Source organism: Anneissia japonica, unplaced genomic scaffold (genome assembly GCF_011630105.1).
Source record: "Anneissia japonica isolate Jap-2015-1 unplaced genomic scaffold, ASM1163010v1 scaffold2652_len1590060_cov184, whole genome shotgun sequence".
Lineage (NCBI taxonomy): Eukaryota > Metazoa > Echinodermata > Crinoidea > Comatulida > Comatulidae > Anneissia > Anneissia japonica.
In genome coordinates, this window is record NW_022699919.1 from 900,773 (window position 1) to 919,383 (window position 18,611).

Below are 18,611 nucleotides of genomic sequence, written 5' to 3' on the forward strand. Positions count from 1 at the left end.
TACGCCTGTCTACATTGAGGGCGCAATTCTTAATAGAATAGAGCGGTTGTACCGCCGCCGAAAATCTACCTGAAAAACCTTAAATTTAGCATCTAGGATGCCGAATATTGTTCATTTACCGAGTGATGACGAATTGAATGTTCCTGTTGTACCACTAACTTCTTCTGCATTGAAAGCAGGAGCTCATCATTACGCTCGCCAATGTGACAAACAAAATAAGGTAGGTCTAGGGCCTAGGCCTACCTAGGCCTAGGGCCTGAGGCTAGCTAATTCAGCTAGCGTAGCTCAAAAATAATGAGTTTGGCCCTACTACTACTGTACTACTACTACTACCTAGCCGAGTGAAGCGGCTGGCGCCCCTGGATGGATTTGTGCTTGGTTTGGCCTAGCTAAAGACATGGGTCTGAGCAAGTGGCAAGGACATACACCAGTCTAACTAACTTGTGGTGGTCCTGTTGTTGGCCTAGATATTTTTTAGTTTTATCGTTGACGTTGTTGAGTTGTAGGGCCTAGTTAGCTTAGGTAGTTAGCTCAGGTAGATCATATTGTTGACTTTTCCCCATAAAAGCTTTTTATTTTTCATAGGCCTAGGCCTACCTAGGACAAGTGCATTAAGATAGCAGGCAGGACTGATGTTTAAGGTTAGGGTCACACCAGCTCAAAAAATTCCACACCCTGGACCTGGGATTTACTTAAGGTTGTTGGAACAATATTCAAAGCCTTCTTATTATCCTAGCTGCAGCTGTTAAATGCAAAATTACTGTGAAATATTAATACACATACGTCAAGTTAGAATACCGTAATTTTCAGATGTGAGACTTTTGTTGGCGCTAAATGCGTAGTACCCCACCCTAACCTTAACTGCAGTCTTGCTATGTTATTGTTAAGGTTAGGGTGGAGTACTAAAGTGCATACTTTGCCACTTCATGGTTTAATTTTTACAACAGAAATCTGTTAAGAATCAGCTTTTACCGATGCTTACCAAAATTCTTCAACTAAAAGAACACACGAGATACCATAAAAATATGTAAAATTATGTGAGGCCTTTTAAAACTGTAATAATGAAAGAGGCATCAGCCGTGCTCTTTAATGTCCATGAGGTCGAGTTGACCTTTGTTAACATTTCTAATGAGGGATCAAACAAATGTGCTGGTTTGCTCTGAGAAATTTGTATCAGAGATATACTCTTCCAGAAAACTACAAAACATACAACATTGTCAAGCTCGTGATATTGCAGGCAGCTCCATTTGATTGGTTGAGAGTGTTTATAGAAAGCCAACCCAACTTAACCATGTTGTAGTGCGCCGTTTATTTGTGTTTGAGTGTGTAAATAACAAAAACAATCTTATACAGTAGATGATGAATATTTAGCGAGAGAGCTAATTATACATAAATATTTTATTATAGGCAATATTACATTAATGCTTGAGATTTTGATCCTTAAGTGTGAGACACACCTCAAATTCGTGAGTCTCACGCCGAATGCGTGAGCCTTGACATGTATGAATACAGTTTTCTCCCACATCCTGTCAAATTACTCAAGGTAGACCAACTATAAATGCATGCAGGGTTGGGTTCTATAATCCAGGCAGGGTAGGGTTCTATGGCGCATTTTAGTACTAGTTTGTTTTTTCGTTTAATTTTTACCTTATAATGTAACCTTTCAACTTTGGTACCTACAACATTATGTAGTAGGTATTCTCATTGTATCTCTCAAACATTGTGTTACAATAATATATCAGTTCTCATTATGGCAGTGAGGAAATAAAGGTCCTGTTCTTTTTCAAAAACAGACATAAATAGGCCTAGTTTTATTATTTTAGTTTGTTGAAATAATCATCCTAGGATATTATCATTTTATTATTTAGTGTGTTTTCTCTAGCATAGCATGCAATTACTTCCCACACAGATCCCAGAGAGGCTAGACACTCTGAATGTAGAAACTAAACAAAAAAGACTGGATATTGTTGAGACGATTTGATGATGGGTGGAACTGGCTTGGCCCTAACCTTAAACTTCAGTCTCGCTACCTGCACTTTGGCAAGTCAGAAGGTTATCTATAGCGAACAACAAATTTTAGTGGTTAGGCCTATTCTTCCTATAAAACGTAGTGTAATGATAGCGAGAAGTGTATATAATAGCGAGAATGACGTTAGTAAAAGTTAAACCAGCTCCACCAATGGGCAACTCTACAATAACTGCAGCCTAAATTTTGAAGTGTTTCCAAGTAGGCCTGTACCATTTAGTAGTACTTAGGACCACATGGTGCAAGTGTTACCAGTCACCAAAATTAAAGTTAAGACATTTAAATATATTAATAAATGTGCATATGGATTTTTTTCAGGAGTTTAAATTATGCAAAGCAGAAGAACTAGATCCTCGTAAATGCTTGAAGGAAGGGCAAGATGTAACTACTTGCGCATTTGACTTCTTTCAGAAGTTGAGAAAGCACTGTAATGATTCATTTACAGAATATTGGACCTGTTTAGATTACAGGCAACAGAAATTATTCCAGTAAGTACATGTAGGCCTACCGTTTGTATACACAAGGGTTGTATGCAAAGTACCACGTGGTGAAATGAGCTTCAGACCACTAAATGCTTTCAGTGATGTCCATCATATTATTTTTCATTTTCAGTTGCCGCGATACACAGGCTGCATTTGACAAATGTGTGCTTGATGAACTGGGATGGGTAAGACCAGAGCTAGGCGAAATAAACAAGGTTTGTGTTATAATCACTTTTTACCCTTTATTTAATGGCATAAACATTGCTGCCCAAGGGGGAAGGGGTGGTGTATTTGGGTAACCATGTGCGTAACTGTGCTTCTAACAATGGCCTAAACACCCCTTTTCACGCAAGTGTGATAAATTCTTAACCCTAAACAAGTATTTTTAGGGTGATAAGTAACTTTAACAAGAGGTTGAATTGATGTAACTCTGTGACCTAAAATACAACCCTGTAACCCTTTTTTGGTCACACAAATGCGTGTCCGAAGTCAAGTTCATTCCTAATGCTATTGTTGTTTTTTAACAAAGTTACATTTGTTTTAAGTGTTCGATTTCTGGTACAAATACATAGAATAGATTGAAATTCAGGACTTCTACTTTTAACTGTTTGTAGGTAACAGTTGTCAAGACTGATCGTCCACTACCAGTCCGCAATCTACGGCCGAAACCAGAGCCAGCACCTGAAATTGAAATACCTGATAACCTACCTCCATCAAAATATGGTTCCAAGTTTTTTTTCTTCTGGTAGATTACAACAAAATTTCATCCACTTGACAATTGATTGGTTATAAAGTCACTTAACAAGTGGCTAGAATTGTGTTTAAAACCAGGTTGAAATTCAGAAGCTGCATTGCAAAATCTCAGTGTTTAAAAACTCAGAATAGAAAGATAGGAAATAAAATTTATTTGTAAATGTTTAAAAAGTTTCTGATAGTATGACTGTATTTCTCCATAGATTGATTGTGGTAGGAAACTGTATGCATTTATATGCATCTCATAATAACAGGATTGTTACTACTTGATGAAGTTATATCTCAGTCAATTACAAAGGTATTCTTTCATTGGCTCACTTTCTAATAACAACTTAGTATGGGATGATGTCCTCAATAGTAAAGAGTGCTAAGCATTTGTAATGGAAGTGGTAGACATTACTAATGCATAGTTTCAACATGCTGATCATATCCCTTATACTCAATAGAGCATATAGCAAAGAGTTGGTACTGTGTGTTGTGTTACTACAGTATATTATTTTGGTTCATTATTAAAGTATTAATTCAAAGAAATATTGAAATATATGGTTAAATTGCCAATCGCAGAATGGCAATAAACAATGTGGTGCTTTATAATTACTGTAGTCTCATTGTGACCCTGATGACTTAAAGTGAAATAAAAAAATTAAAAAAACCTGCTTTCATATTTTTTTAATTTTGTATTTCTATTCCATTTATTTAGGCATACAGTATACCATAAAAAAATGTTTGCAGACACAGTAACACAAAATCAAAGAGCATACCGTACAAGTATAAGACAAAAAAAAATCATAGATTGGAATGAAAGAAATAATCAGCTAAATACCAAAACTGACATACAATTACACCAAGGAGTACCAATAAGAAAAGTGATTTGCTACTCTAAAAGGGGAAAATTAGTTATACTCACACTAACATTGGCAATAGTACAGTACTCTAAAATGTATCTATTAAAGATGTAGTGTCCTCTGAAAATGACAACAAATCATAAAAAATAATTACTCAGTTACATACAAATTATTAACTTGAGCATAGAAATTGAATTAAAAAAATGTGTACCCTGATTTTTATACTGTGAATAAATAATAATTTTATCATTTTACTCTGTAAAAGTATGGGTATACATTTTTAAAATACATTAATTTCTATTTTCAATTTTAATGTTACTTCAAAATGACCAAGTTAATTAAAATAATAATTTTTTCTGGGTATCTTGCATGGGACAATACACCTTCAATGTGACAGCAGCAGCATTTATTTTAAACTTTTCTCTAAACAAATATAATTAACATATTTATGTAAATTGCTGTTAATAGTATTACTGTTTTATATTACTGTATTATTAAATTACATTAGAACCAAATTAGGATGACATGCATCATTTCTGTAGAGAATAGTTGATTTCTCATTCAATAACCATCTATGTGTACAAACTAAAAAAAAACCACTTCATCTGAGTGAACCTCCCTGGCTAGAGGTGAGGCACCTCCTTGTGAAGATTGGAGAGCACCACCAATGAGCATGCTAATTTGGCATGCACTTAGTATATAACTCTTATATTCTAATACTTAGAATATAATAAAAAGATTATAAATTAGGGCCTGGAACCCAGGCTAAGTTACTCCCTGTTATGTGTAGTGTTCAAACAGCAATTAAGAATCATACAAATAAACACTGCAAAGCGCATTGAGACATTTGTGTAATGTGCTATAAAGACAGATTTATTATTTTACTTAATTTAATTAAATCTAAAAAATTGAAAATCTGTAGCATTGTTCTTGCATCTAAAATAATATATGTCAAGCTTTTGCTACCTCTAACTAGGTTTGTCAGATTAATGTTAAGTATTACTTTGAGCATGTCTAGTTTCACTAAAGAACTTTATTATTCTGTCAGCAGTTTCTGTTGCTAGGCTTGTGCATTCCAGGAGTTCTTCTTTACTTGCGTTGACAATGTTTGCAAGACTACCGCATCCTTGTTGTAGAACAAAACATTGTATATTCATGGTCAAGTTAAAGAAAAATACTGTATAGTACTGTAATACTAGATCATTCAGTTATACACTACATAATTACAGGACCAGGACTTTTTTTTACCTGTCAAAGAAGGTTTTAATTTATTTAATAGAAATAATTACAGTACCGTAAATCCTTGAATAAGCGCCGCACCAAATGTTTGAGATTATTCTATACAGTTACCTTGTGTATAATGAAACATTCTGAGAAACAGGGTTTTAGATACAATGTATACAGTGTTATTATGAATAAATAACACATTGAAGGCACAAGCATATCTTTATAAACATTTATATATGAGGATGAGATAGGTAACATGGGATCGGGCACGGAAAGTGCCACGGCAATATTTTTTCAATAAGTGCTGCACTGAAGCCTCCAAAAATTTCAAAAGTGCTGCAGCTCTTATTTAAGGATTTACAGTATATGATTTATATAATGCACATACTGTATTCATGCTAAGTTAATGCAACACTAACACTAATGTAATCATGAAACGAAATTAGGCTTGAAACACAGATATGCATCTCAGTGTTGCTATATATTGTGAATTTGTTTCTATTTTGGATAAAGAAATACCAGTTAATAAAATAATTCACCACCTACCAAATGCTCATTTACAAACACTTCTAGGTAGAGAGAGACAAAAAAAATTGCCTAGTCCAAGGACGATGTGAGCTGCTTTCAAAATGATTGAGTCTTAAGAGAATACCCACACCCACTACACTGTGTACTATCATGTGTTCTAGTGGTCTCACCCTTTATAAATTTAGGATTCCACCTGATAAGGGAATAAAATAAAAGTGTAACCAATAACAACAATGAGATATAAATTGTTCCTTTATTAAAGGGGGCCAATAATACTTTAATAACGCTACAATAACAAATAAGATAGTATAATACATACTCCAAGTATCGAAATGCACGCCATCGTGTTGGGATTCAATATTTCAACATTAATTATGTCATCATCAGGAACAAACAAAAACAACAAACAAAAATGCTGTAATACAGAAGTAGTAGTAGTTGAGAGTATTAAAAAGTGCACTAAGCAGCGGCTAAGAAGTGGAGGTATACAGTAGTGGAGACATGTAAAGGGATGAAAGAAGAAATGTGGTTGAAGGATATGATGATCTGTGAGGCCAATGGCTGCTAGACTGTTCAAAATCATCTCCTCATTCACCTGTTTCCAAGCGACTGTATCCAACCTCTGTTTCAAAATGGCTGATGTCGATTTTTCTTTAGCCTACAAGAAAGTTTTCATAAAAAAAGAAGCTAAAATGTATTTGGATTTGTCCTATTCCTGGATAGATTGGGGTTTCTGCTTTGCTTATCACAAAACCCCCTGATTGAATATCAGTATGTCATATAAATATTCATGAACTCATGAATATGTTTAATAACATTAATAGGCACTTTACGCAACAGGACGGGAAGACGGGTGGACGGTGGTTCTGTGTTCATCAGAGCGTGCAGACCACAGTAAATACTTGTGCGCTTAACCAGAACTGTCGTTGTAAACAGCTCACCGTCCTTTTGCGTAAAGTGCCTATTACCTGTAATGTATTTTGTAAACAATCAACCAACCTTGGCTATCATGGCCATTATTTTAGCTGTCTCACTATCATTATGGGATGGTAAAATCTTCATGTTGCTGCCAGAAACACTAAAAAATAAATGAAAAATATTATTACTGGTATTCTTTTTAAAATTATGCAGAAAGTTGTGTTGGAAAGCATAAAAATAAGTATGTTTTAAAACCAATGAGGGAGTCATCAATAAAGAGTTTGCAATAAAATATGAATCAATAAAAGTATCTTATTTGCCTACAGAGATCTTCCTTACCTTTAGTTATTACGGTAATTGTAGAAGTATAGTAATTTTAAATAGTTCTACTTCCCAATCAAATCAAATGTTGTATGGAATGTTAAAAGATTTTATGAAAAGTAGGAATAGTTATATTGCAATTATATCTTTGTTTCATATAGCCTAGTAAATTCCACTAAGCCAAGTAACAATAGGATTGTGTCTAGTGACATTAGTGACGTTACAAACTACAAAAACTATTATACTTCACACACCCAGAGCTATGCCTATACAGTATTTACAAGCAGAGACTGTGTAGCACTGTGAGTGACATGGCTTCCCACCTCCTCTTTTGTCAAAAATGAGCATGTTCTTAATAGCAGTGTTTTTTCATATTAATCAGCCTACTATTACAGTAGACTTACAAAATATCTGATGTGCCTTTTTGCAATGTCAAATGTCATTAAAATGTTTGTCCAAGAACATACACTCATAACTGTCCTTAAACGTTAAAAATGTGCCCACCTGGGGCCACTTATTAAACACCTGGCCCCAGTCATTGGGAGGGACACAAGAAATACTTTCTCCTACTGTAAAAGTCACAGCATGCCTACCTCTGCTGTATGGCGGCAAAGATTGATAACTCGCGTTGCTCATGCAAGGCAGCGGAGAGAATCAAAAAACAATTTTGATGACCACTTTGTAAGTTCCACAATCTGTTGATGAAAGTTTTAATTTTATCTTAATCTTATATAAACTGGATGATTTAAAGTTATAATTACTTTATATCTGTATTTCTTTTGTTTCCCCTTAATAATTCATGGCACATTAACCTGATCATTTGTAGGGACATTGGTCAACTTATTATCTTGACAACTAGAATGGTAGCAAGCATTAATTATATATACTACATAACTTTTCTAATGTATTTAATGTTGTTTTCTTTATGCTGATCTACAGGAGTGTTGAAATCAGAAAGTGTGAATTTAAATGTCAAGATTTTATTTGGAACTGTTATTCCACAACAATATGTATGGCTTAGAAATTACAAGACTGTATTGTTTGATGATGATAAATGATGATGGTGGTAGATGGTTGTGGTGACGATGATGATGATGATGATATTACCTTTTAATAATCAATGTTGTTCACCACCTCTCACCTTTCAATCATATAAGGTGATAGTTTAATCTGTTCATCTGATGGGGTAGACTTGCTTGTAGTAACATCCTCTGCTTTGACAACCAGAAATGTCACAGTTGAGAGTGGGAAAATGCAGCTGTCCTGGGGTGTACTTTCTGAAACTTGCAGAGGAACACACTATATTATACTAGCAACAGCCACTCAAGGCCTTCCTTGAGTGGACCCTGTTCATGATCGGCGTTCCCGCCTATGTATGGAAATTGTCTACCTCTACCACCTCTAATCAAAGATGCTGATCCATTACACACTCAAAAAACCTGTTAAAAACTCAACTATTTCAAGAAAACAAGCTTATCAAGACATGCATGCAGTGTCATTTCAGAGAAAATGTATTTTGTTTTGGAGCTATTTTAGTATATAGCCAGGCTCCGTCTAGTATTCATTAGTTTGTCACCTAGCAACAGCAGCTAGGAAGAGATTTTATGGATTAGTATTGTCCAAAATTAGGACTAGCAATCAAATCAAAATAACATTACATAATGTAGGCAAATTAGTATTTTTTCAAAACTTTTGATCAGATGACCTAGACGTGCGTCGGACGACAGGGGGTTCAGGCCTGTCCGAGGGGGAGGGGATGGTGCGAATGACCCTCCCACCACCCCACCACACTGAACCTGCGCCTAGCCCTAGCCTAGTGGTCGTGTAGTCACCAATACTTACTGTTTTGACAATAGGCCGTGGCCTAGGCTGCCTAAGTCTAGCTGCCCATGCAGTCTAGGTTAGGCCTAGCCAGCCAGCCTAAAGAACAGGCCCCACAACCAGATAGGATAGGCCTAGGCTAGCCATAGGCTCTAGGCTAGTATAGTAGAGTAGTATAGAATAGGCCTAGGGCCTAGTAGCTAGGCCTAGTAGTAGTAGGCTAGACTAGGTAGATAGAGGCTCCTTGAATTAGGGAGCCTAGCCTAGGGCCTGGCTAGTCTACTATAATAGTACTTAAATTTACTTACATCTTATTTTGTATTGTTTCTGCAAGCACCTACATAGTTGAGTGTCAGCAAGGCTATTATTAATGATAACAGGATCAATGTCTCTGCTATCCATAGCAGACCCTATTGTTACAATTAGTACAATAATCGATCTTATGATGCAACTGGCTGGCACGCTCTGTGATTGGTCAAATGTTCTGCTCAGCTGCTAGCAATCATGCAAAAACACGGCCGTCCCGTATGGAACGCCAAAAGGACAAATTACAAGTGGCGCAGTGCAAAAGTCAAGTGGCGCGGTGCAAAACTGAAGTGGTGCAGTGCAAAACTAAGGTGGCGCAGTGCAAACTCAAAATGCGTGTGCCACCACTTAAGTTTTGCACTGCGCTACTTGACTTTTGCACTGTGCCACTTGACTTTTGCACTGCGATTGTAGGCCTATATAGGACAAATAATATACAATCGCAGTGCACAACAGTCAAGTGCCACAGTGCAAAAGTCAATAGGCGCAGTGCAAAACTAAATTGGTGGCCACTTTAGTTTTGCACTGCGCCACTCTAGTTTTGCCCTGCACCACTTGACTTTTGCAGTGCGCCACTTGATTTTTGTACTGTGCCACTCTCATAGAGATATAATAAGAATACTAGAGCGCTAACCGCAATGTATTTGATGTTCGAAATACGCAGAACTGTGTGTGTACCATCCTAGATGGCTGCCATAGATTTAGCCAATCAAATTTCGCTAAGCGCCATCGTTTGCAATTGCGCCCTCAATTTACTCAGAAAGTTCATTACAGCTAGTTACCCGTATGTTTCGGTGTTTGGGTGTAATGTACACGATTTTAATTTTCATTCCTTGGTACCTTATTTTTGAATAAGATGCTCCACTTGACATCGTTTTGGCTACAATAGTTTAATTATTTGTTATTACCATTACTTATTATTATTAATGAAATAATAGTCAGTCAGAGGGCTTATGTAATAATATGTATACTAAGCCTGAAGGTGGCGCTTTACTACGACGGCCATCTTGGATGGTACACATACATAACTCTACATTGCTGCACCATCTTGTCAGCACTCTAGTTGTTTAATAGCTCTATGGCCACTCTTGACTTTTTAGCGATATTGTATGGAAAGCCAATTTGGCATCAAAATGGAAATGAACTCATTTTTACTAGGTCTATATTATTATTATTATTATTATTTCTTTGTTCTCATCGGGGACATATCCCCCGATATGGGACCTCGGCCCCCGTCGCGCAAATACATGGAACAAGTTTATGAATGAAATATTCGAGGTTTTTGTAGGCCCCCAAAATACGCGTACCGCTAGGCCAAGCCTTACTTTCGTTTAGAGGGTAGCAGCGCCAAGACGCGCTCTGTCACCCACCAGCCGTGGACGTACAACATTGGTTCCCCATTTGGAACTGGAATGAAGAGTAAATCAGTAAATTGACTCAGATTCAGGCAATAATGTGCTAAAAAGATGAATACTAAATTTACATAGCACGAAGTGATTTAAAAACATTATTTTCATCACGATTGAGATAAAAAAAAATGTGGATCTTCTTTTTCGGTGGTCACAGCGGCTCATCAAGATTCAAGATTCAAGATAATTTTATTGTCTGGAAAACCCAGAAATTACGTTCAACTGGCAGTGTTACAAGTGTTAACAGCATATAAAGTAATAAATAAAAGATAGCAATACCTCTATATATCCTTTTTGTAAGATTAAACCGCGGTTGACAGTAATTATAATCTGTTTACAAAGGTATCGATAACAATTAAAGTACGGTTTTAATAACTTATAGGCCTACAGGTAAATTGCGCTATATAAGAATGAATTATTATTATTATTATCATTATTATTATTATTATTATTATCAGTAGTAGCAGTAGTAGCAGCAGTAGCAGCAGCAGCAGCAGCAGCAGTAGCAGTAGCAGTAGTAGTAGTAGTAAACGCCACAGTAATAAAATATGGATAATTAAAATGCCTAAACAGTATTTATTTTCCAATATATAAATATCAGAAAATCGTTGTCGCACACGAAGACCACAAAAAAATTAATATCTAATTAAAGTCTAATCACACAGAATATTCATTTAAATATTGAAATTGTATTCATGAAAAATTTTTAAAAAATCTTTAAAACCGTCTGTATTGTTTACATTTTGTCAAACTTTAAACAGGAAAGATGAAGAAATCTATTTGAGTGAAAAAATACGCAAGTATTCGAATTCTAAAGATAAATTCTAAATCACGCTTTTAATATTAAGTAGTTCTTAATTAAGTAATAACATCATAAACGCAATTAAACATGTGAAAATACTATGTAATATACCTAACTCATATACTTTGTATGTGTTCAACGGGAAGATTTGGACACAAAAATGTATGGTGTGTACCACGTCACTTTCGCAAACCGAAGAGTGGAATGTCGCAACTTCTTATATATATGGCTCTGGTCAAGTGCAGTGCAAACGTCAAGTGGCACAGTGCAAAAGTCAAGTGGCGCACTGCAAAAGTCAAGTAGCGGCACACGCATTAGGATTTGCACTGCGCCACTTTAGTTTTGCACTGCGCCACTTTAGTTTTGCACTGCACCACTCGACATTTGCACTGCGCCACTTGTGGTTTGTCCTTTTGGTGTTCCATAGTCCCGAGGCAAAATACGTAAAGTTGACATTTCTGTCGATTTCTTTGTCGATTTTGGGATAATGTAATCTGGGAGCACATCTCTGGATCTATATATGCTAGGAAATGAGACTATTTTTGTGAAAACAATTCGTGTTCACGAGTTTATTATAATATTTAAATTATTTCACATTTGAAATCAGTTCAAATACAAATTATATATGTTTTAATGTTTAGATAGGCCCTACATTTGATTACATTGTTAACAGTGGCGTATCTAGAAGCTGTCTCTTATACACATCTAGATGTGTATAAGAGACAGCTTTAGGGGGGGGGGGCGACTGGGGGTGCGGGTAATTTAGATACGCTACTGATTGTTAAACTTATTAATAATTATCATTTCATGCTGATTTAGGGCCCTTCATATTTAAGGTTCAGGTCCTGTCACTGTTTTCTTAAATCTTCTAAAATTATTTATGTAAACAATGATCGGAATGATAGAATCCTGTTATGGAAAAAACCCATTCCCTGATGGGCATCTCGTTTGCTGACGAACGTGCCCTCTCTTAACCATCACTCTAATTAACCTTCACTTTAGCATATTGAATACAATCTTTTTGAAGTTTTAGCTCCCCTAATGCATAAAAAGAATAAGCTAGTTACTCGCAAGAGTTTAGAATAATTATGCTGATAATTAACGAGGATCAATCCATTATCTTCAAGTATATTAAAACTTTTTTGAAGAACGAGTCCTAAAGTCGCTAGCACCTCGTCACCAAAAAAATGGTAGTATGAGATCTACGGTACTGTCATACTATTTTAAAATGCTTGTAAGAGACAATCCCGCATTCCTGATCGACTTCTCGTTGGGCTGATGTGACCTCTGCTAACCATCAACCAAATAACCATTATTTTGAAATATGGAATGACGTTAGGGATTATCAAACTAGCATTGCACTGCCTATAGATTTGAATATATAAAAAAAAACATACCATGACAGGATATTTTTTTTTATAATTATTATACAGAAAATTTAGCATACAACATACTCCAAATAAAGTAAGACTCGTCATTGTGATTTAATATTTCGATCATTTATTGGATTATCATCAGGAATGAATAAACATTGCATATAGAATTATTAATTAACCAATGAAAACGGTCAGTATAATACAGCCAATAGGGTTCGAAAATATTGAAATATTGAATCATATCAGTGGACCTACTGGTTTTTAAACAGAAAATGTATTCAAAATATCATAAAAACTCGATCTGTAAACAAGTATAATATAAGTTAATGTCTAATTCCTTTTCGGGGGTTTATGGGATGTTTGTTGAAAGAAGTCATAGTGGGACGAATGGAAGGGAAAAGAAGAAAGAGGATATGGATGATAGATGATTTAAACAATGAGTGGCCTTATGTGGAAATGAAGAGAGGAGCGGAGGACAGATGCCAGTGGAGGAGTTGGCAGCCAAGGACCTGCCTGACGGCAGAACACTAAAGAAGAAGACTGCAACCCTACTAAATGGGGCATCTGAATGGTACAAGTATAGACAATGAGACAATGAAGAAAGTAAATCGTAGACATAGATTTAAGTTCACTCATTAAACTGAGTAATGGCAGATAGAACCAGTGTCTGTAACTTGTGATAAAAGAAAAAGAAAACCCGATTAATTATCCACAGCTGACGAAAAAAAAATTATCTTTGCAACATTCTCTAGATAGGTATCCTGCACTTAAAATACAATGACATAAATGTATTTTTTAATTAATTATATACCCTATACAGTACATGTGTTGCCAATCTTACCAAGGATACAATTTAGGTCCCCAGCCAAGAAAAAATGGGTTGTTGTATTCTTACTTTGTAAGATTCCTCTTCTGTTACTTTTCAATTTATATTATTTATTGCATTATATACCGTTTGCGGTTTCTAAGTTTTTCTCATTTGCCTTAAAAATCACATTATATACATACAAGCATTCGAGATCCACCAAACTGAAAATAATGCACAAAAGAGGAAGATTCTTATAGATCTCTGGCAGTCTAGACACATGCAGTATTACTGCTATATGAAACTAGTGCTATGTCAAGCTACTGCTGCGTCATACATTATTTGAAAAATTGAATTCAAATATTTTCGGAATTTATAAATCCACTACCAAACTTACACTACGTTACATATCGATGCAGTACATAAAAGTATAATAATGGACAACATAGTTTCGCTTTCATTCAAAGGCGGTTTAGTGTGAAAACATTTGAACGGAAGATCGTAAATTAGATCTTCTCTTTTAGTAGTGTAATTCTTATAAACCTTCTATTATATATACTAATAAAAATACTCTGCAGTAAACTTAGACCTTAAACGACCTAGACCTACATATCAGTATCATTTTCGTCACCTCTACTAATGCTTGTATTTATCCCAGGAGGTATTACACAAAAATAAGTATACACCAACTATACAGCTTTTATATGTCACTCTTACCAATATATTAGTTATTGTATATACAAATGATAAACTTCAGTAGTCAAATATCGATTGAAACTAATCTCAATATTTGTTTTAATTATTGTACTAGTTGTACTATACGATTATAGAGTGGTATCAGACACTGTTTTCCAGAAGTTGAGATTATTCTATTCATTCAATATTATTCTTTATTATTATTGATTATTTAATAATAATAATAATAATAATAATAATAATAATAATAATAATAATAATAATAATAATAATAATAATAATAATAATAATAATAATAATAATAATTTTAAGTTCGGGGCCGGGCCTAAACCACAATTAACTTTTTTTTAAATCAAATTAAACAATTTTCTAATCATTTGACAACATCGAAGTTCTTATTATTTTATTTTCTAAATAGCAGGATGATGGGTGGGATGATATAGTCCTTCTACTACTTAAACTAAACTATGGTTGGCCGTTGACCTCATAGAGCTCAGCCGCCTTTTGTTCAACTGTTTGAGTTTCTTGCTGTCAGGTGATCATAACACTCTACCCATAGCTACCACTAATGCACAGTCTCTGTTTGGCTGTCAGTTTAGTTGCGAACATCATACTCAAAATACCAATGAAAATCCGTTCAAGTTGTCTAAAATGTAAGCAATGTTGTCGCAAACTGTTCTTGCAAGATCGATAGAGGAATATTGTTTTTCTTGATATTCGTTTGGGTTTGCGCTTGGGTCTTCTGGATATACTTTGTATTCTCCATACTGCTTGTTTTCCTTTTGCTGCTTATCAGTGTTGTTGAATTTCTTAAAAGCCATGATCCAATTGTTAGCTTGTGGATTAGTGCATGGCTGTATCTGTAAAAATATAAAATAAAATCACGTACCGTACTGTCTGTAAATTACATTTTATCTAACATCATTATAATTATAATAATGATAGTCGCGATTCCCGGTGGGGGCTGAGTTTTTCTTTTTTCTTTCTTTCTTTGTCAGATTCTTTTTCTGTTTACGATTTAATTTGTATTTTACGTTTACGTGGTAACATCTTGCAAAAGACCAATAAGTCCGTCACAGAAAGGGTTTATGTCGTGCTGCGGGAAAATCCAAAAAAATTGCTTTTCACTCTGTTTGCTAAAACTAGACTATTTCCATCTCTGTAGGTGTGTTTGTGTAAGTGATTTTTATTGCAAAAGAGAAACAAATTTAACATGCTAAAATAATATAAATAATAATAATAATAATAATAATAATAATAATAATAATAATAATAATAATAATAATAATAATAATAATAATAATAATAATAAATTATGAAGCAAAAAAATCAATGAAAACCCATTTCAGGACTGATCCGACGTTCAAACTCGAACTATAGGATGTATTTGGTGTTCATGCTTAATTTTGCATTTAACCTAGAATGCAGTTGAATTCAACGCTTAACAAAAACGCGAATTGCGTTTATAAAGTTTATAGCCTATTTACTGTCCAACAAAAATATTGGTTGCTAATAAATTTATATTCTAAGTCACTTACTATTGTTTTTTGTATTCGTATTTATTGCATTTTCTATTTGGAACAATGTGTCATAGTCTGTTTATACAACATGATATTTGTGTATTATCGATTTTATATATATTTACCAAATATACATATTATATCTTTCTCTTATACACATCTAGATGTGTATAAGAGACAGGATTCTTGACGTTTTTTCAACATGTCGCCATATGAAGTTAGAATTTGTATTACTGCTAGTTCGTCGCGTGAACGATCAGTTAACATCTTATCAAATATTTTCATTACGCCTGCATTATCAGCTTTACTAGTGATTAATCTATGCTTAGCTAATTGCATCGTTGCGGATAGATTGAAATTATTAATTTTCACAGCATCATTAAGAAATTTCCCGAAGTTTTTCCAATCTTTCTGAGTACTTGCCACTCTCGCTCTCTGGTGAGCAACAAATGAATTCACTTTACCGTTTTCCTCTGCCATTAAGTACGTTTGTTTTGCCTTTTCAGGTTTATTCAATTTTAGGTAAATTTTCATAACGTGTCCTACGATCTTCATATTTTCGGGTGTAATAGATTGCTCATTTGCCACTGACGTTGTGACTTCTTCTAAAAGGTTAGTAGCGCTATCTGCATTTCCTTCCAAGTAAGCTAAATAAGCTAATTCTACTTTAGCAAACAGGTAATCCTCTTTTTTCACCAGTACCTTAAGTAACATTTTTTTACATTCCACGCCAACCTCGGGCCCACTAATTCTGCGTGTCATGAATGCCAAAGAAAATAAATATTCAACATCGTCTGGACATTTTTCAGTCGCTTGACGGAATTCATCAATGCACTCATCATAGCGATTAATACCTAACCTTGATAAAGCAAAGCCCTTAATATAATGATTACATGCTTCAAAACTCGCTTTAGTTGCTTGCAAGTGCTCAAGATGCAGTTTTTTCAAATTATTAAGTCTATCTACAGTTTTATCCATATCGACCCATGCTTCGAGGGCATACATGACTGAATAAAAACCGTCCTTCTTCGGAGACTCTTCCCATGATTCCAAACGGGTGCTCACATCTTTAAGGCAGTCTTTTGCAGTTTTCATGTTTTTATTACCTGTTCCACCAATCCCTGACATGTAGAGGTAACTTTTAAATAGTAATCCTTCCTCTACAAATGTTTCATGTGTTTCATCTCGAATGTGCTCATCTATTTGTCTTACTAATATATCAAATGGTTTAATCAAATTTCTACCCAAATCCCACGTGGCGTGGAATGAATAATTTTGAAGGTCTTGAAATCTATCCATTTCTAAGAAAGGAAAAAAAGAACATTATTATTAATCATAACGTCAGACGGACTATATGAATCTAATAATGAAATTTAAAAATAAAAAAGGTGAAGCCCTTTAAAATAAACAACATATATAATTTTGGCATAGAAAACATAGAATTAGGTTTATATTTGTTTTTATATTTTAGATTCCTTAGAATCTAGCATCATCATCACTTTTTTCTGTGATCTATAGGCTCTATAATTTAGTTGAAATATAAGTAAATGGTAGCGGTCATTTTTTTTTCAACTTCTTTCTCAAATGTGGTTACGCTCTTAAGCTCTGTGAGTTTTTCTTGCAGACATTATCGTAGCCTCCTTCCATACAATCTATTTGTTTCAATTACTGCGTATTTCATACTGCATCTTTTTATTATTTCAATTGTATGAAAATACAAGTATTTGATTTGATTTGATCAGCATCGATCGTTGTCGTCATTGTCATCATCGTCATTATTATTATCGTCATCATCATCGTCGTCGTCATCATCATTAACAATCCCTAGATTTTGAGTATGTCGACTTCATATGATTAATTCTAGTGCGTTTGTTGATGGCTGTTCAGACCAAATGAAAGGAAATGTGTGGTGCTGCATTTTTTTGTATGACTTTTGTACAGTAATAAGTATCTTAAATACATAAAATGATAAAAATATAGACACCATGGGATTCATGGTATAGCGGGGAAAACACTCAACACTAGACTGTTTTCACTTTACATGTGTATTGCTGTAACACATAAGAACACTGAGGCTGAAACATTGCTTAGGAAATGAAAACCAAATACAACAGCAGACGAAATTGAGGCTGAGGTAAAATTTCAAAAGGGGTTTTATTTAAAAAAATAAATATACGAACAATTTGTTTATGGTCTTATCTGTACCATATGCGCAGTATAGGTGTGACTATGTAATACCCTCTATAAGACATTATAGTAATATACTGTATACTGCTGTACATTAAAATTTTATTATATTTCAAAAGTGTGTAAAATAGGGACAAAATAAGAACATTTTTAGCCTGAAATTGGCAACAAAATAAAGAACACTAAGCCTGGGCAAAATTTTACTGGTACTTACAAAAACAAAGTATACCTCGAATAGAAGCATCATGGGATTAATCTCGAGGGCCCATCTTGAAAAGAAGCCAACTCTTCAGTTTGCAAAATTCATCTCGAAAAAGCCCATGAGCTTCTAATCAAAATAATATGGGCTTTTTCGAGATATACTCACATTCAGACTGACGCTCTTTAATTATTATGATAGCGGTGTCAGTATGTAAATATTTTATTGTACCAGCATGGTTCAAATTTTGAAAATATTAAACATTATTTTGAATTGTATAGTTGAAAAAAAGTCGTATAGTAGCAATTCCAGAATTGGTTTTGTTGGTGGAGTGGGGACGATATTTTTCCCGTTTTAAGTCACTGACTTGAAAGGGGTTGCGCCCGGAGA

General features: G+C 34.7%; 3 protein-coding genes across 3 annotated transcripts; 1 reads left to right on the top strand and 2 right to left on the bottom strand.

Annotated features, from left to right (window-relative positions):
• Positions 1 to 11: 11 nt before the first annotated feature.
• On the top strand, positions 12 to 3,922 carry LOC117103199 (NADH dehydrogenase [ubiquinone] 1 alpha subcomplex subunit 8-like). Its single transcript, XM_033243728.1, has 4 exons — positions 12 to 220; positions 2,345 to 2,514; positions 2,639 to 2,723; positions 3,123 to 3,922. The coding sequence occupies exons 1-4, from the start codon at positions 98 to 100 to the stop codon at positions 3,255 to 3,257; spliced, it is 513 nt and encodes a 170-aa protein (XP_033099619.1). The 5' UTR covers positions 12 to 97; the 3' UTR covers positions 3,258 to 3,922.
• A 457-nt stretch (positions 3,923 to 4,379) lies between these two features.
• LOC117103198 (uncharacterized protein C1orf146-like) lies at positions 4,380 to 9,381 on the bottom strand. The gene is made up of 6 exons (XM_033243727.1): positions 9,230 to 9,381; positions 8,242 to 8,383; positions 7,694 to 7,795; positions 6,861 to 6,939; positions 6,402 to 6,519; positions 4,380 to 5,253 (listed from the first exon to the last, which is right to left on the bottom strand). Exons 1-6 carry the CDS (start codon positions 9,321 to 9,323, stop codon positions 5,099 to 5,101), a joined length of 690 nt encoding a protein of 229 aa, XP_033099618.1. The 5' UTR covers positions 9,324 to 9,381; the 3' UTR covers positions 4,380 to 5,098.
• Positions 9,382 to 14,929: 5,548 nt separating this feature from the next.
• On the bottom strand, positions 14,930 to 18,279 carry LOC117103174. Its single transcript, XM_033243678.1, has 4 exons — positions 18,237 to 18,279; positions 16,015 to 17,136; positions 15,685 to 15,689; positions 14,930 to 15,175 (listed from the first exon to the last, which is right to left on the bottom strand). The coding sequence occupies exons 2-4, from the start codon at positions 17,132 to 17,134 to the stop codon at positions 14,930 to 14,932; spliced, it is 1,371 nt and encodes a 456-aa protein (XP_033099569.1). The 5' UTR covers positions 17,135 to 17,136; positions 18,237 to 18,279.
• Positions 18,280 to 18,611: the final 332 nt, after the last annotated feature.